We start from the raw sequence: 20,276 nt of genomic DNA, 5'->3' as shown, positions 1-20,276 counted from the left end.
TTCATTCTTTTCAGAGCTTTCCAGACTTCACCCTCACTAATCTTTCCCACTTCCTGGTTCACAGTTTCTATAACCTCTACTCTTCTTTCTCTTTCATTCTCTTCATTCATTAGCTCCTCAAAGTACTCCTTCTGTCTTCCAGTCACACTCTCCTCACTTGTTAGAACATTACCATTCCTATCTTTAATAAGCCTAACCTGCTGCATATACTTTCCAGCATGATCCCTCTGTCTTGCCAATTGGCACAAGTCCTTCTCGCCCTCTTTAGTGTCCAGCCTCCCATACAACTTATAGTACGCCCTCTGCTTTGCCTTAGCTACTTCCCTCTTTGCTCTACGACCCATCACCTTATATTCCTGTCTCCTCTGTTCAATTCTCTCACTGTCATATTTCTTCTTGGCTAATCTCTTTCTTTGAACAGCATCCTGCACTTCACTATTTCACCACCAGGTTTCCTTATCATCCATTCTCTGTCCAGATGACACACCAAGTACATTCCTACCTGTCTCTCTAATTACTGTTGCTGTAGTAGCCCAGTCATTTGGAAGTGCTTTCTTACTACCCAGAGCCTTTAACAGCTCCTTTCTGAATTTCTCACAACATTCTTCCTTCTTCAGTTTCCACCATTTGGTCTTCTCTGATTTTACTCTTTTTCGCTTCTTCACAACAACAGTCCTTCTACACACAACCATCCGATGCTGTCTGGGCAAAAGTCTTCATTCAGGTGAAGCAAGTGGCTAGCCAGACAAGAACCTGTTTTTTTTGTTTGTTTTTCAGGCTTCAAAAATAACTTTTCTGAAAAACAATATACTAGTAAAAAGAGCACTACTTCAGCTAATATTAAAATGTTACACTTTTGCATGTTGTAGTATGCTAAGGCTAGGTTAGCTTCAGTTAGCTTCAGAGCTCCACTACAGTCAATATTTAATAAAGGGTTCTCACTTTTTCGAGCTACTTGACAGATATGTGACAGAGGCACTGTGTTGTAGATGGTTTAATCAGTGACATGAGACGTTAATTTTCTTTGACCCATCAAAATGAATGTGGTCATTTATTAACAGAATCAAAATTTAACATCAACACATTGTACACTTGATTATACTGAACGGCTCTGATTAATAAAACTTGCCACGTTTTACTTAATAAAAACAACAGACATTTCTGAAGATATCTGGATTAATTACTGGCAAGATAGAAGTTTAAAGATGGGAAATGAAGGAGTTTAAATGGAGAGAAAATGGAACAACACGCTCCTTTCAAGCGCAGTTCGCCCGCGGTACACTGGTAGTGAAGCTCGTGACGACTCTTTACCTTGGCAGAGGATGAGTCAGCTGCGGTCAAGAGGTCCCTGGCACGTTACCTTTCAGCGTCTCCTCAGGGCGGCTGCGACTCAGCAGAAGTCGTGAGATAATCCGTTCCCCAGAACAAACTTCCTCAGCAGTTATAGGGCATTCGCCGGGTGGAGCCACAGCGAGGCGTCGTGGCTCCGAACCAGAAGAACTCCATCAGAACCAGGAGAAGTCACCGAACCAACCAACTCACTCCAGAACTTCTTTCAGAACTTTCTCCAGGCTAGAAACTAACTGGAACTAGGAAGTGTCGACTTTTAAAGAGTTCTGCTTTCGGTCACTTTTGGGAAGTCCTGATTGGTTGAAAGAACCAACAGGGGTGTGGTTTTAGTGATGTCAGAGGGTCATTACCAGTCAAGAAAACATCAGAAATGTTTAGGAACGGTTAGTTACAGACGAGAAAATATTTTGGAGAAATGACAGACTTACAGGTGCCAGTTTTCTTGTTTCTGTCTGAGAGGTTTAAAAACACGACAGTTCGTTCCAATAAACACGTTTTTGACTGTCACCGACTTTTGACCGACATCACTCTCTCATTTCAGACAGAAGATCAAAAATGCATAATTACTTTGTAAAATAGACATTTAACTTGATTTCTACTTTGAATGAGGATTAAAAATCATTAATACTGTTTCACAGTTGATTTAAAATGAGTGGTTCACTTCAACATTTAAAAATGGTATGAACTAAACACACTTTTGATTATCAAGACATTGCAAAATAGTAATGATGATATAAAAAAGAGAGTGTTCTTTCAATTGATTAGTTCAGGATACAATTAGACAGTCTCTGGATGAGCTAATTTGTATTTCTGGATTCAAATCAATGAAATAACAGTTCCTGTCCCATGAAGGTCTTCAGAGGCAGGTTTGACCGTAGTCCGAGTTCACTACAATGTGATCATTTGTTTAGTTTGTTGATGTTTCTCACCTGCACAGTGTCTGTGTTGCACAATAAATGTATGTGAGCTCAGAATAATCTCGCTATGGGTTGAGTGAACCCAGATGCAGATAGATTAGGAACTCAAGGGTAAAATAAAGAATACCTATTTATTAAATAAAAACAAAAGCAAAAGCTGTCATGGAAATAAAACGTACAAAACAAAGGATAGAGAAATAAAGCATGCTAGCTGAAAAACCCAATTCATAACAATGCATTGACAAACGGATAGGGTTTTAAAAAGACACAAATTATGGACAATGACATACACCTGGGGAAAGACAAAGAGGATCAGGTGAGAGTAGGAGGAACAGGAGCAGAAACCACGTGAGGGGAAAACACTGCGGGGAGAACTAAAAAAACTAGGAGACACAGACAAAGCACAGCAAAACAATTCCTGACAAGTGTAGAGCATGTATATAGTAAGTGCTATGTGTTGTCATCATTGTATGTTCCCATACTATTGTGAAATTAGTCTCTGTATTGAACCCATCGCACCTAGGATACACCCAGGTGGAGAAGTGGGCAGCTATGCAAGCGCCTGGGGAGCAATTGGGGATTAGGTGTCTTGCTCAGAGACATGTTGCTAATGCTGTGAATGTATCAGTCTGCTGGGAGTTGAAGAAACTTTCAGACAGACTAGATATGTTGGTTATACAGACGGTTACATTCACAGCCTCAGCGCCGTTGGTGTGTTTCAGTGCATTTATGCTCAGCACACACATACTGTAGGAACACAGACGCTGTTCAGTTGAAATAAATGACAACAGACTAAACCGGTGACTTACCAAAGCTGAAGTGTCAAACTCAGTTATGATCCATCCATCCATCTTTACCCACTTCTGGTTTTCTGGGTTACGGGGGACACTGGCACCCATATCCAGCAGTCACTGTGCAAGAGGGACACCCTGGACTGGTCACAAGTCCATCACAGGGCCCTCAGTTATGATAGGAAGCCAAAAAAAAAAAAAAAACATGGTCCAAGTTATGGGACATTTTCAGTCCATGCATTAACTAAAGTAATTGTACATTTTTTGAAGCAAAATGAGGAGAGATTGAAAAAAAAAATCCCTTTAAAGTATCACCCTGGGGGGTGGGGTGGGGGCAGATTTGACTTGCGCGCCTCGAGTTTAACACATGTGGTGTAAAGGTTTAGTATTAGGTAATTTCTGTAATTCCAGGAAAACATTTTACATATTCTCAGTACTTCCTGCTTCATGACTGAGTCCTAAATAGGGCATTAACAGAGTACTCGAGTAATCTACACATCGATTGCTAGGACCTCTATCGAGGTTAACAATGTAATGTCGAGTAACCGTAGTGACGTCATATTATGTGACCACCGTATGACCGTAGGGGGCGGTGTTGCACTGTTGCAGGTCACAGAATATGGTGTAACACCGGGTCCAATCCACCGAACCAGAACCAGTTTCGGTTTAAGTTTCGTTTTTGACGTGCTGCGTTTCTTCACGTTTGCAGTTTAATAATAATAACTAATAGTTTAGTTTTTCCTGTGACTTATTTGCAGTATGATAAATGGTAGGAGCATAATATACGCTCCCAATGTTTTGTTGGTCTTTTATTGTTGTAAATAATTACCTTTAATTGCGGTTTTATTTATTTATTTATTTTTGTATCTTGAGACCTATGACGTCATCAAATACTCGAGTTCTACTCGGGTTTTATTATGTTAATGTCGAGTTTAAAAATTATATACTCGTTCAAGCCCTAGTCCTAAATGACAATTATTTGACCGAACAGCACTTCAAAAATGACCAAACTATCCCTTTAAAATGTAGGGAGGAAAAGACTATGGCAGCATGTAGAAATGTATACAAGTGTGCTCTCATGGGAGCAGTTGTTTGCCTAAATTCTGTCTCATAAATCACCTCAGAGCACATTGAGGCCAGTGCCAAAACTGAACATATCATTGCCGTTGCCTTGCAGTTCTGTCTCTGTCACTGTTTCAATGTGTCAGATATTCTTCTCAACATGGGACTAGAGTTATGACCCGGAGGTGTTGTGTAAGTTTCAAACATCAAGCTGTCTTCTCAGCCGTGGCTGTGCGGCTCTCTGACCAAATTAAACAGGAAACGGTTTTCTCTGAGCCTCGTGGACGGAAGGCCTTGGCATTAAAAAATGATCTGTGAGGACGTTGATTTCAATCAGCGTCTGATGAAACTCTGAGGAAATACGTTCTTTTTCCCAGTGGGAATACAAGGAGCAGCTTTACACCTCTGTGTTACAATCTCTTTCCTTACACCCTGTCTAAAGGCATGCTTTTTAGTGTAGAATAAATAATTGAACCACAGTACTTTGAATTTGTCTTCAGACTGATGAACCGCAGCTCTGATAATGAAAGTATACTTTAAAGGCACGTTGTAATTAAAGAACATGCTTTTAAAACATGAGCCTGAACAATCTACGGCAGCTTTCTATTGATTTCTGATGCTTTTCGTGTTTGTTTATATTGTACGTCCAAAAATAGGACCTAGAATTGATTTTATACAGATTAAAAATTTAGGGTAACTTTTTGTTTTACATTTCAGTGTCAGTAAATGTGAGAGTTGAAAGGAGAGATCAGATTTCTCCAGTTTCAGTTTATCTCCATTGGCTCCCTGTCAAATTCAGAATTGAATTCAAAATCTTATTTCTAACCTACAAAGCCCTCAACAACCTAGCTCCATCTTATATTACAGATCTTATTGTTCCATATTTTCCTAACAGAGCACTTCACTCTCAGACTGCAGGTTTACACGTGGTTCCTAGTTTCCAAAAGCAGAATGGGAGGAAGATCTTTCAGTTATCAGGCTCCTCTTGAAGCAACTTCCAGTTTCTGTCTGTGAGACTGACACATTGTCCAGTTTGAAGACTGGGCTTAAGACTTTCTTTTTTGATAAATCCTATGGTTAGGGTCAGCTTGGGTTTCCTGAGCTGTCAGTTATGCTGCTATAGGCTTAAGACTGCTGGAGGACAAAGTGACCACATTTCTTCACTCTGCTGTGGTCTTTATTTGCTCTACCTGTTTTGCATTTACTTCCATCCTTGACGTGTTTTCTGTCTTTCTTCCAGTAGGAGGTTCACCTGCCCCTACATCTGGTTCTGCCATTCTGTTTGTCCGTTTCTCCTTCCTGTCCTCTCAAACCAGCCGGTCGAAGCTGATGGCTGCTTGTCCTGAGCCTGGTTCTGCTAAAGGTTTATTCCTGTTTAAAGGGAGTTTTTCCTTTCCACTGTTGCCTTTGTGCTTGCTCAGGACGGGAGACCAAGGGAAGATTCAACTAATCTGCTGGCTTCCTTCCTTAGATAACTTTACCAAGTGACTTTTGTATGTATGTGAATATCTTGATGCATGCTCAATAATCCAGGTAGAAAAATCCAAAAAAGTCCAATCTGGTCCTCTGGACATTCAAAAAAACAACAAACAAAAGCAAAACAAAGCAAAAAAAATTCTAGAAACGTTTCGTCTCTCATCCAAGAGACTTCCTCAGTCTGAGGTGCTGTTTTCAGCTCAGTCTCTTAAATAGCACCTTCTTAGAGTGGATCAACCAGTTTGCTGCTGACAACCAAAACCAGCTGATCACTTATCGTCAGGAGGGCTGTGATCAGTCTTACATCGGGGAAACAAAACAGCCACTGGCCAAAAGGATGGCCCAGCACAGAAGATCAACATCATCAGGCCAGGACTCTGCGGTCTACACTCATCTCCAGGCCAGCGGTCACTCTTTCAAGGATGAAGATGTTCACATCCTGGACAGAGAGGAACGATGGTTTGAGAGAGGAGTAAAGGAGGCCATCTTTGTGAAAAGAAATCGTCCATCATTAAACAGGGGTGGAGGCCTCCGGGTTCAACTGTCCCCCTCTTACAATGCTGTGATTGCTAGTATCACTCAGCCCCCTGTGAACAGTAAACAGCCATCAGTGTGCTAATGATCCATTGTTAGGCTGATGGTCCTTCTTGAGCATGTGATCAGCTGGTTTTGGTTGTCAGCAGCAAACTGGTTGATCCACTCTAAGAAGGTGCTATTTAAGAGACTGAGCTGAAAACAGCACCTCAGACTGAGGAAGTCTCTTGGATGAGAGACGAAACGTTTCTAGAATTTTTTTTGCTTTGTTTTGCTTTTGTTTTTTTGAATGTCCAGAGGACCAGATTGAACTTTTTTGGATATGTATGTGAATGTTCCTGTTTAGTGTCCGGAGATGACTTCTGTTGTGATTTGGCGCTATATAAATTAACTGAACTGAATTAAATCAAATCTGGATTACCCAAAAAGCAGCATGTGCATCTGAAACCACTGAATATGTTGGGGGGGGAAGCAATGTTAAAGAATGAGACAAAAACAATATCTGCGGTACATTTGTTGAAACTTCATATAGTTTTAAGAATTGTGAATAAAAGATAAAGCCAGGTTTTAAAGCAATATACTTTATTTGGCACAAAAGTAAAAACAAAAACTTCCAGTTCTCTATCAGATAATATTTCAGTATAAATGTAATAAATCACACTACATCTGAAATGAGGAAGAATATACATACACAAGGAACCGATATTTAGCATTTAATAAACACAAAGTAAAATCTCCGTTCCACTCAGTTTGTACTGTTAGGGAGCAGGCAGATCCAGGCTCTTTATGTGCGCTTACTTTTATTGTGACTTTACTTACAGCAGACAATAAACACACGTCTGAGCTCCCAAAGGCAGCTTTAAATTTCCTGGAGTAACTTTATTACTTGACATCATTCCTAAAGCCCTGAGAACTTCTCATTATAAAATCCTGGAACTCGTACTCTAATTTAAACAACAGAGAAAAAAAAAGATAATAATACACACCCCTAGACACACACATGCTTTTATTTAACAGTATATAACACAAGTAAATGCAACATAGTCTTACAAATAAACAAAACAGGATTAAAAAAAATAATCTAAACAACAAAGAAGTGATAACATTGAGCAAATACCGAGAGTTAGGATTTTTAAAGTTTAAATGCAGATATGATATCAAGGTGGATGTGTTATATTTTTGATATTTTATGTTTCGCATCATTTTTTTTAATGATCCGCACCTTTATCTGACAAGTGTTTAAAGGTTTATGCTCCTGGCTGCGGCTAATCAGATTACTAATTAGTTGATTGTCATGAGAAGGAGGTGCAATTTTGTAAAATGACCAGAAATTAAAAACTACTGGGAAGCTTTGATGGGACTCTCAGAAGATTTTTAACATGAGGCCATGTGAGGATTTACAGTGGACTCCACGGGTGGATTTATGCAGCTTTGCAGTGCCAAATGCAATCAAAGCGGCAGAAACATTGAGCACTGTGTATTAGATTTTATTATAGGATTTAATAAAAATAAATCTAAATGTGATTATTCTTTGAATAAAGATATGTCCAACAGAAAGTCCACCTCTTGTTGCGAGTATAACAAGAAAAAAATGTTCAAATCTGACAATAAATTCTTGGTTTACAAGTAATTTAACATTTTGTGCAACATGCTGTAAAACTGTCAGAGCTCACATTCAACGAACTAACATCAGAAATTTAAACTGTAAACATAAATGATCCATGTTGGAATCACAAAAATAATTAGATCAACAATAAGTTCATAGTAAGATAATAGTATATTTTGTTTTAAAGAGCTAAATCTATATCTATAAAACTATTGACCTTCCTTTGTGTTAAGAAAATATTGTTTTTTGATGAATTTATGGCACCACTCCTCAAGTTGAGTGCAAACAATCAAAGACAGTCAACAGGAGCTGACACAGCAGAAATGATTCAAACAAGATTCATGGATACATTTTTTTTTCTTACAGTGCCTTCAAACAACAGAAAACCATTGAACCATAAGACGAGAAAAAAATCCTCAATAAAAAGTCAAAACAAACATAAATAGGTGTACAATCAGGACACAATAATAGCTAATGCAGCTGTAGTATCATTAGTAGGTACCAATCCCACAAGATCTTTGTGTTTTGTGTCAGAAGGCAGGAGTTCTTGGGGGGGGGTCACTGGGAAGTGTGCTGAGGTCAAGAGGAGGTGTGTCTCTGCCGCATACTTCCTACTCTGACTTTCTGCCTGTCATACTTGACAGAGACGATAAGGAAAACCAGCAAGGTGACGCCCTGGATGCCTGCCAGGAGGAAGAAGTAGTAGTGCAGCTGGCATTCATTGATGTTACCTACGAGACACACAAGGGCGTTAGTTTAGACAGAGCCGCGTGAAGAAGAAGCACAAATGTTCATTTGTGGAACAAAACGTGACACTGAAATCCTATTTTGATGGAGAGAACAGGAGTGATGTTTTATCAGGGAGTACTGCCGTGCATTAAAAGACAAAGGTAAACGATCACAAGCTCGCAGGAGTGCCAAGTTGTTGTGCAGTTTACAGACATGAAAGGCAGGCTTGAAGTAAGAGTGGCAGGAGAACGATGCTGTCAGGAAACAGGATTCAGCAGGCTTGAGGGGGAGTGAGGATGGGGGTGGGGGGCCATGTTACTTGTCATTTCTTTGCTGTGAAAACCTTCTGAAAGTGAAAAGAATTGACCCCGCTCTTTACCATTGATACAAGGAAGACTGCGTCGATGATGTGGGACTGAAGCATCAAAAATAACAAGAGCGATGCGAGCCCTCCGCTGTGATCTGAGTCAGGGAGCCTTTCATTGCAATAAAAGGATAGTTTGTTTCCTCGTGGGATGGGGATGTGATAAAAAGGAGGAGAAATAAACTGACACTTCCACTGTGATTTGCCACACAGAAATACATTTACACAGGGAGGGAGGCAACGAGAGACCGTCTATGGCTGTTGATAAAATCAAGACGTACAGTAAGTTGCACACATAAAAACATTATAAACTGCAGTAATAATAGGCTTATTAAATATGCCCTACCAATGTTTCCCTAATGGGTTTGGAGGTCTCAGCCAGCAGCTGCTAAATACCTTAGCCTGCCTTGGCATTTGTTGTAAATTGACTGAACTGGTTGTCCTCGTTCAGTCACCAAAGCTCAAGAGGAATGCTCAGTACAAATCCTGTTTTTGTCTCTAGAGGGAGTTTTCATGAAGGACAAAGCTGACAGCAATACGATTGTCTTCACTGGAGACAATTGGATTGGTCTGAGAGCAGCTTTTGTCCTCTTGAACATGGGAAGCAAGCCATTTGACATCGCTGGACATAAAGGCATGTACGGTGAAATGATTGTAGAATGGCACCCTACGCAACAAAAAGGGGATTCGACTTTCTACTATGCTGCAGCCTGTTCAGGAACTTGTCTTTGGCTGCTAATGGGCATCCGAGGCTGTGAACGGATACCCAAAGATTATCTCCTGCATGATCTGTAAATGAGTATTAGTGAAGCCCTGGAGCCATCAGCTCTCTTCCTCAAACAGCTTCTATTAGCTTCTCCATGTGGGTTGTCGTTCTGAATAAAAATCCAAGAAAATAAAAAGCAGGTTTGATTTTAATTGGATATGAGAGCAGTGCTCAGTTCATGCACCGTGTTCTCAAATGTAATATTACCTGTGAACCTAAAGATAATGTGGGCATGACTGTTGCATCAGTGGTGTATTCAGCATATTATATTCATCTGTAAATAAGGAAAAATTTAACCAAATGTTAAGAAGACCAAGGGAGGCAAAGACACATAGGAGTTAGGCATTGGACAAAGGATAAACTGACTACAGAAATAAAATGGACCCATTTGATGCATGTAGATGTTTGTTGGTTGTTGTGGTTTTACAGTTTTCAAATATTGCGTATATTGCACATACAATTTGGAGATTTTGAGGAACAATGATGTAGCAGCTTATTTTGTAAATGCCCGTTAATTCTTTAAGCCCAAGAAAGCAAAACATCGATAAAGCTGTGGGAGCTTGTCAACCACAGGTGTCTCTGAACCACAGGTGTCTCTGAACCACAGGTGTCTCTGAACCACAGGTGTCTCTGAACCACTGGCGTCTCTGAACCACTGGCGTCTCTGAACCACTGGCGTCTCTGAACCACTGGCGTCTCTGAACCACTGGCGTCTCTGAACCACTGGCGTCTCTGAACCACTGGTGTCTCTCTGAACCACTGGTGTCTCTGAACCACAGGTGTCTCTGAACCACTGGCGTCTCTGAACCACAGGTGTCTCTGAACCACAGGTGTCTCTGGACCACTGGTGTCTCTGAACCACTGGTGTCTCTGAACCACAGGTGTCTCTGGACCACTGGTGTCTCTGAACCACTGGTGTCTCTGAACCACTGGTGTCTCTGAACCACAGGTGTCTCTGAACCACTGGTGTCTCTGAACCACTGGTGTCTCTGTGCCACCACCATCGATGCCATGCGTCTACCCAGGGATAGAGCTGAACAGGGGGACACATGGAGGAAGTAGTTTGCTGTGATTCTCACCTCATTTAAGAGAGGTATCAGAGGGCTCTCCGAAGGCACCGGAGCTCCGGCAGGCACATGGCCTGGTACATCTGGAGGATGGTGATGGAGCTCAGAGCACGAGCGGTGGTTGCTTTTTCATCATGTCATTTGCCCAGAGGTGTGATTAGAGACATCTTAAGCCAGGACACGTAGGGGCGTGATATCCCATACTTTATGCATTGTACCTCATTCCTCTCCTTCAGGGAATACTAGTTATGCATAACATCACTTTTTTTTCCTATGTCTGTCTTCTTGTGAATATATTAGGAAAACATAGAGGACAGAGAAGTAAACCGTAAAGGTTTATAAAACCACAAAAGAAACACTGATCTCTTTAAATATACTCAAAAATGTCCCAACATCTTTAATTAAATCACAAACATGATCACCCCGCTGCACGGGAGACAGAGCTACAACAGAACATTTCCAATTTTATTATTCTTATAAATGACTTTGAGCATGCTAGCCTAATCAAACAGAAAGTTTTCAAACAAATGATCTGACTGATTTGCGCTACTGGTGGAGCTGATCACTCTTTATGGGCTCTGCCATTAAAACATTCTGCAAAGTGGCTGAACAGAGCAGTCTGTCTTTAAGTTGCTTCTGGCTATTTAAAAATCACCAATGGAGCCAGTGTGCAGAAAAGAAAGGAGCATCATGGAACCAAAAGAATCATGGAGCAGAACTCAGCTCTGATGACGTGGAGCACAAGACATTGTGCATAATCATTAACCTTTGGCAAAAAAAAAATCTGTATGTATGTATCTGTATTTTTTTTGTTATTTAGTCTCACAACCAAGTGGTCTCACAGTCCAATGTCATTACAGTAATCCCTCGCTACTTCGCGGTTCGTTTATCACGGACTCGCTCTATCGCGGTTTTTCTAAATAAGATTGGACATTACACACAATTGGCTGATTGATGGATGAGCCACACGATCGGCATGGAATTTTTATTTAAAATAAATTGTTTTAAATAATTTAGCACCAGCTGCACCTTTGTGCAGCCCATACTGCAGGATAAACTTCCTGCTGCAGCTGATCAAATGTTCAGCGTGCAGAGCAGAGAAGTGGGCGTGGCCAAGGGCACTTCCAGGTGACAAAGAGCAGAGGAGGCAGGGAGCTGAAATCATGACATTATGTGCTCTTTAAGAGCATTTAAAGTTTAGAAACATTTAAAATATTGCAAGAGTGTGGAAAGGATTTAAAATGCCTTTATACACTGTGTGTACAGACAGACAGACAGACAGACAGACAGACAGACAGACAGACAGACATTATACTACTATTCCTTTTTTCACTTATCACGGGTCTTCAGGGTACAGATCCCCCGCAATAAACAAAGGACTGGTGTACTTCATCACATCATTGAGCCGCAGCACCAGCTCAACTTTATACATGCTGACGGTTTCAGCTTTAATAGCTCGCCTTGTGGCACAAAGGCACATCCGTGGTGGGTTGGCTTCGACCCCCCTCACTGCATTGGTCCATTTAGAAATCACATTGAGGTGGTCAGAAGGTGTCTAAGTCCTGGCCTGAGGTCTTATGAAAGAGTCTTTTATTGACACCACATGCACAAAGCATATAGATGTTTATTATTATAATATTTATATTTATAATATTTATATTTCAGTTGTTTCAGCATTCTTATAATTAGAAATAGAATGCACGCCAAAGCCTTGTGCATTGGGTGATCTTTATAGTAGGAAAACTTTGATCAAAGAACAGAAGGCTCTCTGGTGACACAGAGATCTTGCCAGAACATAAATTAAATTCATTGACAAGTGGTAAACCTGATGTGCACTTTGACCCCTGCTGCAGATTTAACTTATTCTGTTGTCATTTTATTCCAGTAAGAGGATTAAAGAAAAACAAATAGATTAAAACCCAAAGCAGCATCTGAATAATTATTAGCGTATTAGTGTGCATTTAACATAAGAGTGCTTGTGTTTTCAATCAATAATTTGCCTTGACAGATAGTAAAACAAAAAGCATGCTTTGCATCCATCAGAAAAAGTCAGCAATAAAATTTAAGGAAAGATGTGCTCAGGTATACTCCTGGCCAGTATGCTGAGTACCAAACAATTCTTATGATTTGTATATAGAAATGCATAATGGAGATAGAAAGAAAACTATTAAAACATCCCAGAGCATGCTCCTGGATAAACATTAATGCCACCGCCAGGCTTATAAACAACATTTTTTACTTGTGGCAACAGCTGTAAGATTATTCTGACAGAGGACTTTCTAGAGTCACGCCTGAAGAATGACAAAGAAGACCAGGAAAAAAGCTACATCCAACCTTAGAAGGAGTCCTAAAAATTAAGCATTTTGTAACAGTTCCTCCTTTAGTTTAGTGTTAAATTCAATAAGCTTTACATTCTTCTTTCAGTCTCCACTCAACCCCTGGGCCCACTTGGCTGCCAAGTGTTTTAGAACATTATTGAATGTTAATTAAAGGAGAACCAAACTGTTAAAAAAAATAAATAAATTCTTAATGAACACCCATAAATATTAGATGGCTAATTTAAAGCCAAATCCCAACCAAGAGAGGAAACAATGCAACACGAAGTAATCAGCGTTTTTCAAAATATTCAGAGGTTCCGAGTTAGAAAATTACAAGCCTGTGATTTTACTGAATGCACCAACAAGGAGGAGAGTGACATAAACTACCGAGTTAATTTACCTGCAGGGGAGTTTGTGCAGACAGTGCGAGTTCAGATAAAACTGGTCAATACCAATTTAATGTTTGAAAATGGATCAATTGCTCAAGACCTTCAATGCAACAACCCAATATTTTGATGCTTCAGTGCCTTCAATGCCTTCCTTTGTCTTAGAATGAAATCAGAAGGACAATCAATATGTGTTTGTCTCAGCTATAAATATAGTTATTAACTGCAGTCCTCCAACGGCTCAGAAAACTTTATAATTGATGCTGAAGTTGTGAAAAATGGGCACAACATGCTAACAATATTTATGTGCACTCTGTTACTTTTGAAGTGTCTTATAAAGAGACTAAGAAAGCAAACATTTTTACAGCCCCTTTAAGAAAAGTAAGACTTTATACTAAACTTGTCAAATCTGACATTAAAAACTTCCATTAAAACCCTGACATTTTGTCGAATGTGACCCAATAGGATGTGCGAATGTCAGCTTCTGGTGAATATCTGAACGTGTCTCAGACATCTGATATAACGTCCGTCAGGACTTGAACACTGGCCAAAGAAAAGGGCATTTCCTGCTCTAGATGTTAACAAAACCCTCCACTCTGAGTGAATGATACTTCCAACAAAAGGAGGAGAAAATTAAAATGCAAAAGCCATTTCCTAAAGACACAAATGCTGTTTAAAGAACCATTTGGTGCAGAGAGTGAAGGTTAATCTCTGATTGACTTTTAGAATTGAAATGCTTGCTATCTTTGGCAAAAAAAAATGGGTGCAGTGGAAAAAGAAAACAAGAAATGAGATGGATGGCAATTCAGCTAGATGGGGCATAAAATGATGAGCTGAGGGACTGAAGGGTTCAATAATGTCAACACAAAAGCTTAATGTGTTTTAAGTTGGTGAGAACATGTGGCCGATATACTGTCAATATTTGAAGCACTGCCCTGCACACTGTGGTCAAGAGCTTACAGTCCCACATACAGTGAGGCCATTTCCAGGTGCATACTTGTAACACAACTGAGTGCACGTTTCAATAGGTGGAAACAGTGGTCGGTGACATTTAATGCAATATCGTATGATGACAAATCCAACAATTGAGATTAGACCTCTTAAACTAACACCCATTAACTTTATAGGTATGCAAGAAAAAACTTTTTTTTTTTTTTTTTACCAACTCTTGTGATCTTCTGAAGCACGCAGGTGTCTGAAGTCTCTCTATGGGACCACTATCAACATCTTAAGAATGATTTAAGGTGCAAAATTCCAGCGCACTTTATGATATCCATGATAAAATAAACTTGAAATGAAAATCTTTTTCTAGATGCTTAAAACCTGAACTCTAAACATTACATCTTTCGACTTGTGTGTCTCGTTTAAGTAGTAGCTACTTCCTGTAGCCCCTGCCTTTCCCCTCTGACTCTTTTCTTCTGTCATTGGTATGATGACAAACACAACTCTGTAATATGGAAAGCATTTTGCTCAGACATCACAGCGTAAACTGTGTCCTGCAAACAATGCAAAACATTAACGTGTGTGTTTTAAAGGGAGGGGAGTAAACACACAAGCTTAGTTTATGAATGTGGAAACAGACAGAAGAGACAAATACACAAGAGTTCAGAAAGAGATGAACCAAACAGCTGCAGAGACCAACAACGAGCTAAAGGGAAACAAGTCTGCACTGGATTTATACGAGTTACACTATATAAGTACACAACTAACTAAAGATTTAAATTAGATAAAACTTCTCTCTAAGTTAGTCCCACCCTTCAAATTGATGCAATTGATTTATGGAATATTAAAAACGAAAGCTGAGAGTTTGAATAATTAACTTGAATACCATCGTAGCTGCACTGCAGACTGAATATGCTCAGCCTGACTGATTCATAATAAACATTTTCAAACACACTTAGGAAAGACACTGATCCAGAGCAAAAAAACTTCCTTTGGACCATCACATCCATCCCTGTTTATACTCTAAAATGAAAACTAAAAGACCAAAAATAAATAAGTAAAATATATTTTATTTGTCCCTCTTGAGGAGAGTGAAAATAGAGCCTCTTTTGAACATTTGAACGTCTAAATCCAGAGCTTAGATTAGGCTCCAAGTCTTTCTTTTTAGGTTAACAAGGTCAGTGGTTCAGCTTACAGAACCAGACTAATAAATGACAACTCTATTGGGGGGGGGGGGGGGGGCTCACTGTTAGTGCCGCATCTTTTAACAACGAGCTGACATGTAAATATTTTGTCACACGCATCAGTTCACTGACTGCACGTTTGATATGCCAAGAGCATATTGCTGAGATCAAAAAATACAGACATGTTTTCCACCAAGGATGCCAACTACACTACAAACATGTCATCACTGGAAAATAAAGAAAAAAAGAACAGGCTTTAATGTGTCTCCCAGATCATCCGTCTGAACACTTAACCGCTTTAAGTCAGTCAAAAAATAACGCTGGGAACAAAATGATGTCTAAATATAAACATAATCAAATATGTTGTGCCTACAACTATGAAAAGCACGACACAATTCATACTGAATGTGACCGCACTGCTTTTGCGACTGGACCCTACATTTATTGTGGCCATTGTTCACCACATAATGAAGACCTGAAAACAAGAAATGGTGGAAACAAATCCCTACACTGACAGGTAGATAGTAAAAAGTTTCACGGGTGTATGAGGTGTAGGAACTCAAATGATCTTTCCTGCATTCTTTACCAGAAGAATAAACATGAACTTTGAATTTGACTGTTTTTGCCGGTGGAAAACCCCGAGGCATTGTTATGTGGCTGCTGCCTGACATTAGGCATGTCTGCAGAGACGAGGGACGATGGAGTTACAGCACGACAGGAGAGCCGAGCATCCACCAGTGTGATGCCAAACCAGCTCTGCCGTCGTCTTGTATCGCTCCAGGGACAGCTTTACTTAAGAGGGGCTGGGCTATGTAATCAGACCCCCAGCTTGTGATTAATGTTGCTGTCTGTCTTCAGGAACCATACACAACTCAGCACAGCTCACACAAGACGCTGTTTACCGCTCATATTCCGCCTGTGGCCATGGAAATAAGCTGAATCCATTCCACCTACAGAGCTGTGAGATGTGGATGAAGCTAACTCAAGAAACTGCAGATAAAAAAACTGGCAAAAATAAATAAATAAAACCTAAACCAAGTGATCCCAGCTTTGTGCCATGTGTTTCTTATCAGTGGCCAGAAAGATGTTTTGTTCCATTTCTGCAACTCACCTTTTAAAAGCGGCTTTTTGGGGGGTGAGGTGGTGTCAAACATGCAAGCTGGCTTTAGTTTGAACTTTTCCTCAAGTGATGCAAGGCTGAGCACAGAATGGATTAATGAAGCAAACCCAGCATCTTCCAGTGCTAACATCATCCGAAGTACCTCCCTACCTGTCGGCACACTGTATTAACGAGCCATTAGGTGTTTGTGGATAAACAAATTACAGCGCTGGCTTATTTACCACATGCTCAGGGAAAAGTGCATCTGGACTGGGAGCCTCTTCTTGATAGGGAGCCCATCCATCTGCTGCCACAATCGAGCCGTTCATTCTGCCACTTTGACAGATTTACACAAACATTCTGTTGTGAGCCTGACACGCTTATTTGTAATTTAAAACACTAAAAATCTGATATTTTTACAGAGTGTTGCCCTCGTCTGCAACTAATTTACAAGTTCTATAAATAGATTGTAAATTTGAACATTCTATGAATATTCTTGGCTAGCACTGAGAACAAGAAGTCTCGTCTCCTGAATCAATAATGATAATAATAATAATAATAATGATAACAATAATGATAATAATGATGATGATAATAATACAGTAGTCCCTTGTTTGTTGCAGGGGATCCATACCCTGAAGACCCGCGATAAGTGAAAAACCGCAAAGTAGCAATAGTAGTATAAGTAGTAAGTAGTAGTTTATTTTAGTATTTATATATTAAGGTATTTTAAATCTTTCCCACATTCTTGAAATATTCTAAACAATGTTTCTAATCTAAATGCTCTAAAAGAGCACAGCATGTCATGATTTCCCACTCTCTCCCTCCTCTGCTCTCAGCCACCTGAAAGTGCTCTTGGCCACGCCCACTTCTCCGCTCTGCACAAAAACAGCTGATCAGCGGCAGCAGGAAGCTTGTCCTGCAGTGTGAGCTGCACAAAGGTGCAGGAGGTGTTAAATAATTTAAAACAATATATTTTAAATAATAATTCCATGCTAATCGTGCAGCTCATCCATCACTCAGCTAATTGTGTGTCATATCCAGTCTTATTTTGAAAAACTGCAATAGAGCAAGTCCACAATAAATGAAATGCGAAGTAGCGAGGGACTACTGTACTAATAATTCCCTTGTGAATGAAAGCATAGTAGCTTTAATGGGTCAGTGTTAGAAGATTATTTCACTCTTACTCTAACAACTCTAAACACACTGTAATTTTTTATTATTACTCCATGATGAGAATACTTCGAAAAAATTTAAGATTTTCTTTTTTTTTAATAAAGAAATTGTGTTTTGAATGCAGGAACCAGACTAGTTTTGTTGGGCCCATTTTCACCACAATTCTGTTTTAACTGCAAGAACCAAACCAACAATTTTCAGTCAGTTCATGTGGACAGTTTCTTTTTTTGCTGAAATGTTTTATCTTCCTTCCAGAAGGCTTCATCAGTCAAGGAAACACACACAAAACTGATTCTTCCCCCAAACAGCTTACTCCAAAGTGGAACAAACCAGTTATGTTGGTGCTAAGATGGTGTCTTAGAATCAGAAGAATTAGTTTTGTGTTGTGTGTTTCCTTGACTGATGAAGCCTTCCGGATGGAAGGTGAAACGTTTCAGCAAAAAAAAAAAAAACAAAAAAAAAAACAACCTAAAAACTGTCCAGATAACCTGACTGAAAATTGTTGATTGTATACCTGGATTATTGAGCATGGACCTTTTTGCAAGAACCAAAGTTAAAATCAAGCATCAGGGAATAAATTTACTTCAGAAAATGGCTCTGATAAGGAGATATCCATCCACCATCTTTACCCGCTTCTTCCTTTTCGGGTCACAGGGGGTCACTGGTGTCCATATCCAGCAGTCATTGTGTGAGAGGCGGGGGACACCCTGGACAGGTCTCCAGTCCATCAGGGACATAGAGACAAACAACCATTCACTCTCTCACTCACACCTAGGGACAATTTAGAGTTACCAATCAGCCTAACATGCATGTTTTTAGTCTGTGGGAGGAAACCAGAGTACAGTAGTCCCTCGATTCTTCGCGGTTCGTTTATCGCGGACTCGCTCTATCGTGATTTTTCAAAGTAAGATTGGTCATGACACAATTGGCTGGTTGATGGATGAGCCATGGGTTATTTATTTAAAATAAATTATTTTAAATGTTTTTGGACCTGTGTGTAGCCCACAAGTGCAGGGAAAGCTCCCTCCTGCAGCTGATCTCTTTCTCTGCCACACACACACATTTCTCCTGCTGCAGCTTTGTGAAGGGTTTACCCTTTGATGTCCTGATGCACCGATCGACGTTTGTCTTCCAACTTAAAATTCAAAGTGTAAAATCGTCATAATCACAAAATATAAGTGGTAAGTTATTTTTAATTATTTTAGAACTTCATGTTCAGATGTTTCAGTGTAACTGATCAAGATGTACATTTCTGCTCCGTGCTGCGTGAAGGGTTAACCATTTGATGTCCTACTGCGCTTCTCTTCTCTACAGTTTAAATTTAAATTCTGTAACAATTTAAATAAACAATCCATGCTGCATTGATTGTTTATTTAAAATGTTACAGTACTTAAATTTAAATTGATTATTTAAGGAGAGAGATTGGGAGTAACATGTGATGAGTGTGATTGCAGCCTGGCACATGTCATAACAAAATTTATTGAACTTGACTGAACTTGGACTACTGTATCCGTACTTCATGGTAATTCACTTATTTTGTGTGTGTGTGTGTGGGGGGGGGGGTACAGGGTACGGAACACCGGCGATAAACAAGGGACTACTGAACCTGGAGAAAACCCACACATGCACGGAGAGAACATGCAAGCTCCATCCAGAAAGGTACCGGGCTGGGATTTGAACTGGTGACCTTCTCACTGAGAGGCAACAGCTCTACCAACTGAGCCACCGTGCCCCTATAGGGAGATGGAACTTTTGAAAATATCCTTGAACTCTTGAGGAGGATCTTTGTGGTGGTAAATGTTTTTGACTGGGTGAGTATTTCCAGCATTTCATGCTCAGCTTTGCCTCCAAGTCATCTCTGTTTAATTTCCACTGCAGCTCATTATTATAGCTTGCAAACACATTTTAGATTGTCTCACAGTGGTTACATTCTGAAAGTTAGTCACAGACGGAAACACGTAACTGTAACAGACTGTAAATTAACCTCATTGACCTTTTCATGTTCTGCATCTTGGTTGCATCAGAGACTGTCCGACTGTTTTGCACCACTGACATTCTGAGGCACAGACAAAAGACAACCCACTAAAAATCTGAATCATTAACACGTTCTAAAAACAAAAAAAGACATTTCCACTGTGTGTGTGTGTGTGTGTGTGTGTGTGTGATCATGGTTCTGTCTTGGAAACGTAAAGGATGTTAGACTAGTTGGAATAATAGTTCTTATTTGATCAACAATAAAGTCAGCAATAAAAATGAAATAGCACCCAGTCTGTTTAGTAAAAAAAAAAAAAATTAAGTTATTGACACATGGACATTGCCAATTTATTTATGTTGCAATGCATTCTGGGTGTTAATTTTCAACATTATCTGACATTCAGCCGTTTACTGTAAACCGGATCACATTGACAGGAGAATGGAGAAATGACTCAGCTTTGCATTATATATGTACTGTACGTGTGTGTGTGTGTGTGTATGTATATACTGTATCACCTTCTACTCCTTCAGCGCT

At 39.8% G+C, this 20,276-nt stretch overlaps 1 protein-coding gene across 1 annotated transcript in view; it reads right to left on the bottom strand.

Moving 5' to 3' along the window:
* Window positions 1–8,260: 8,260 nt before the first annotated feature.
* slc15a4 (solute carrier family 15 member 4) overlaps window positions 8,261–20,276 on the bottom strand; it is a 56,825-nt gene continuing 44,809 nt past the window's right edge. Inside the window, exon 8 of the mRNA XM_037681186.1 lies at window positions 8,261–8,467. Coding sequence (XP_037537114.1) covers window positions 8,316–8,467 — 152 coding nt within the window. The 3' untranslated portion in view covers window positions 8,261–8,315. The remainder of the gene's footprint in view (window positions 8,468–20,276) is intronic.

Source organism: Nematolebias whitei, chromosome 8 (genome assembly GCF_014905685.2).
Source record: "Nematolebias whitei isolate Nwh7 chromosome 8, NemWhi1, whole genome shotgun sequence".
In the NCBI taxonomy this organism is placed as follows: Eukaryota; Metazoa; Chordata; class Actinopteri; order Cyprinodontiformes; family Rivulidae; genus Nematolebias; species Nematolebias whitei.
The sequence above is the reverse complement of the archived record's forward strand: the minus strand, read 5'-3'. Positions and strand labels throughout refer to the sequence as shown.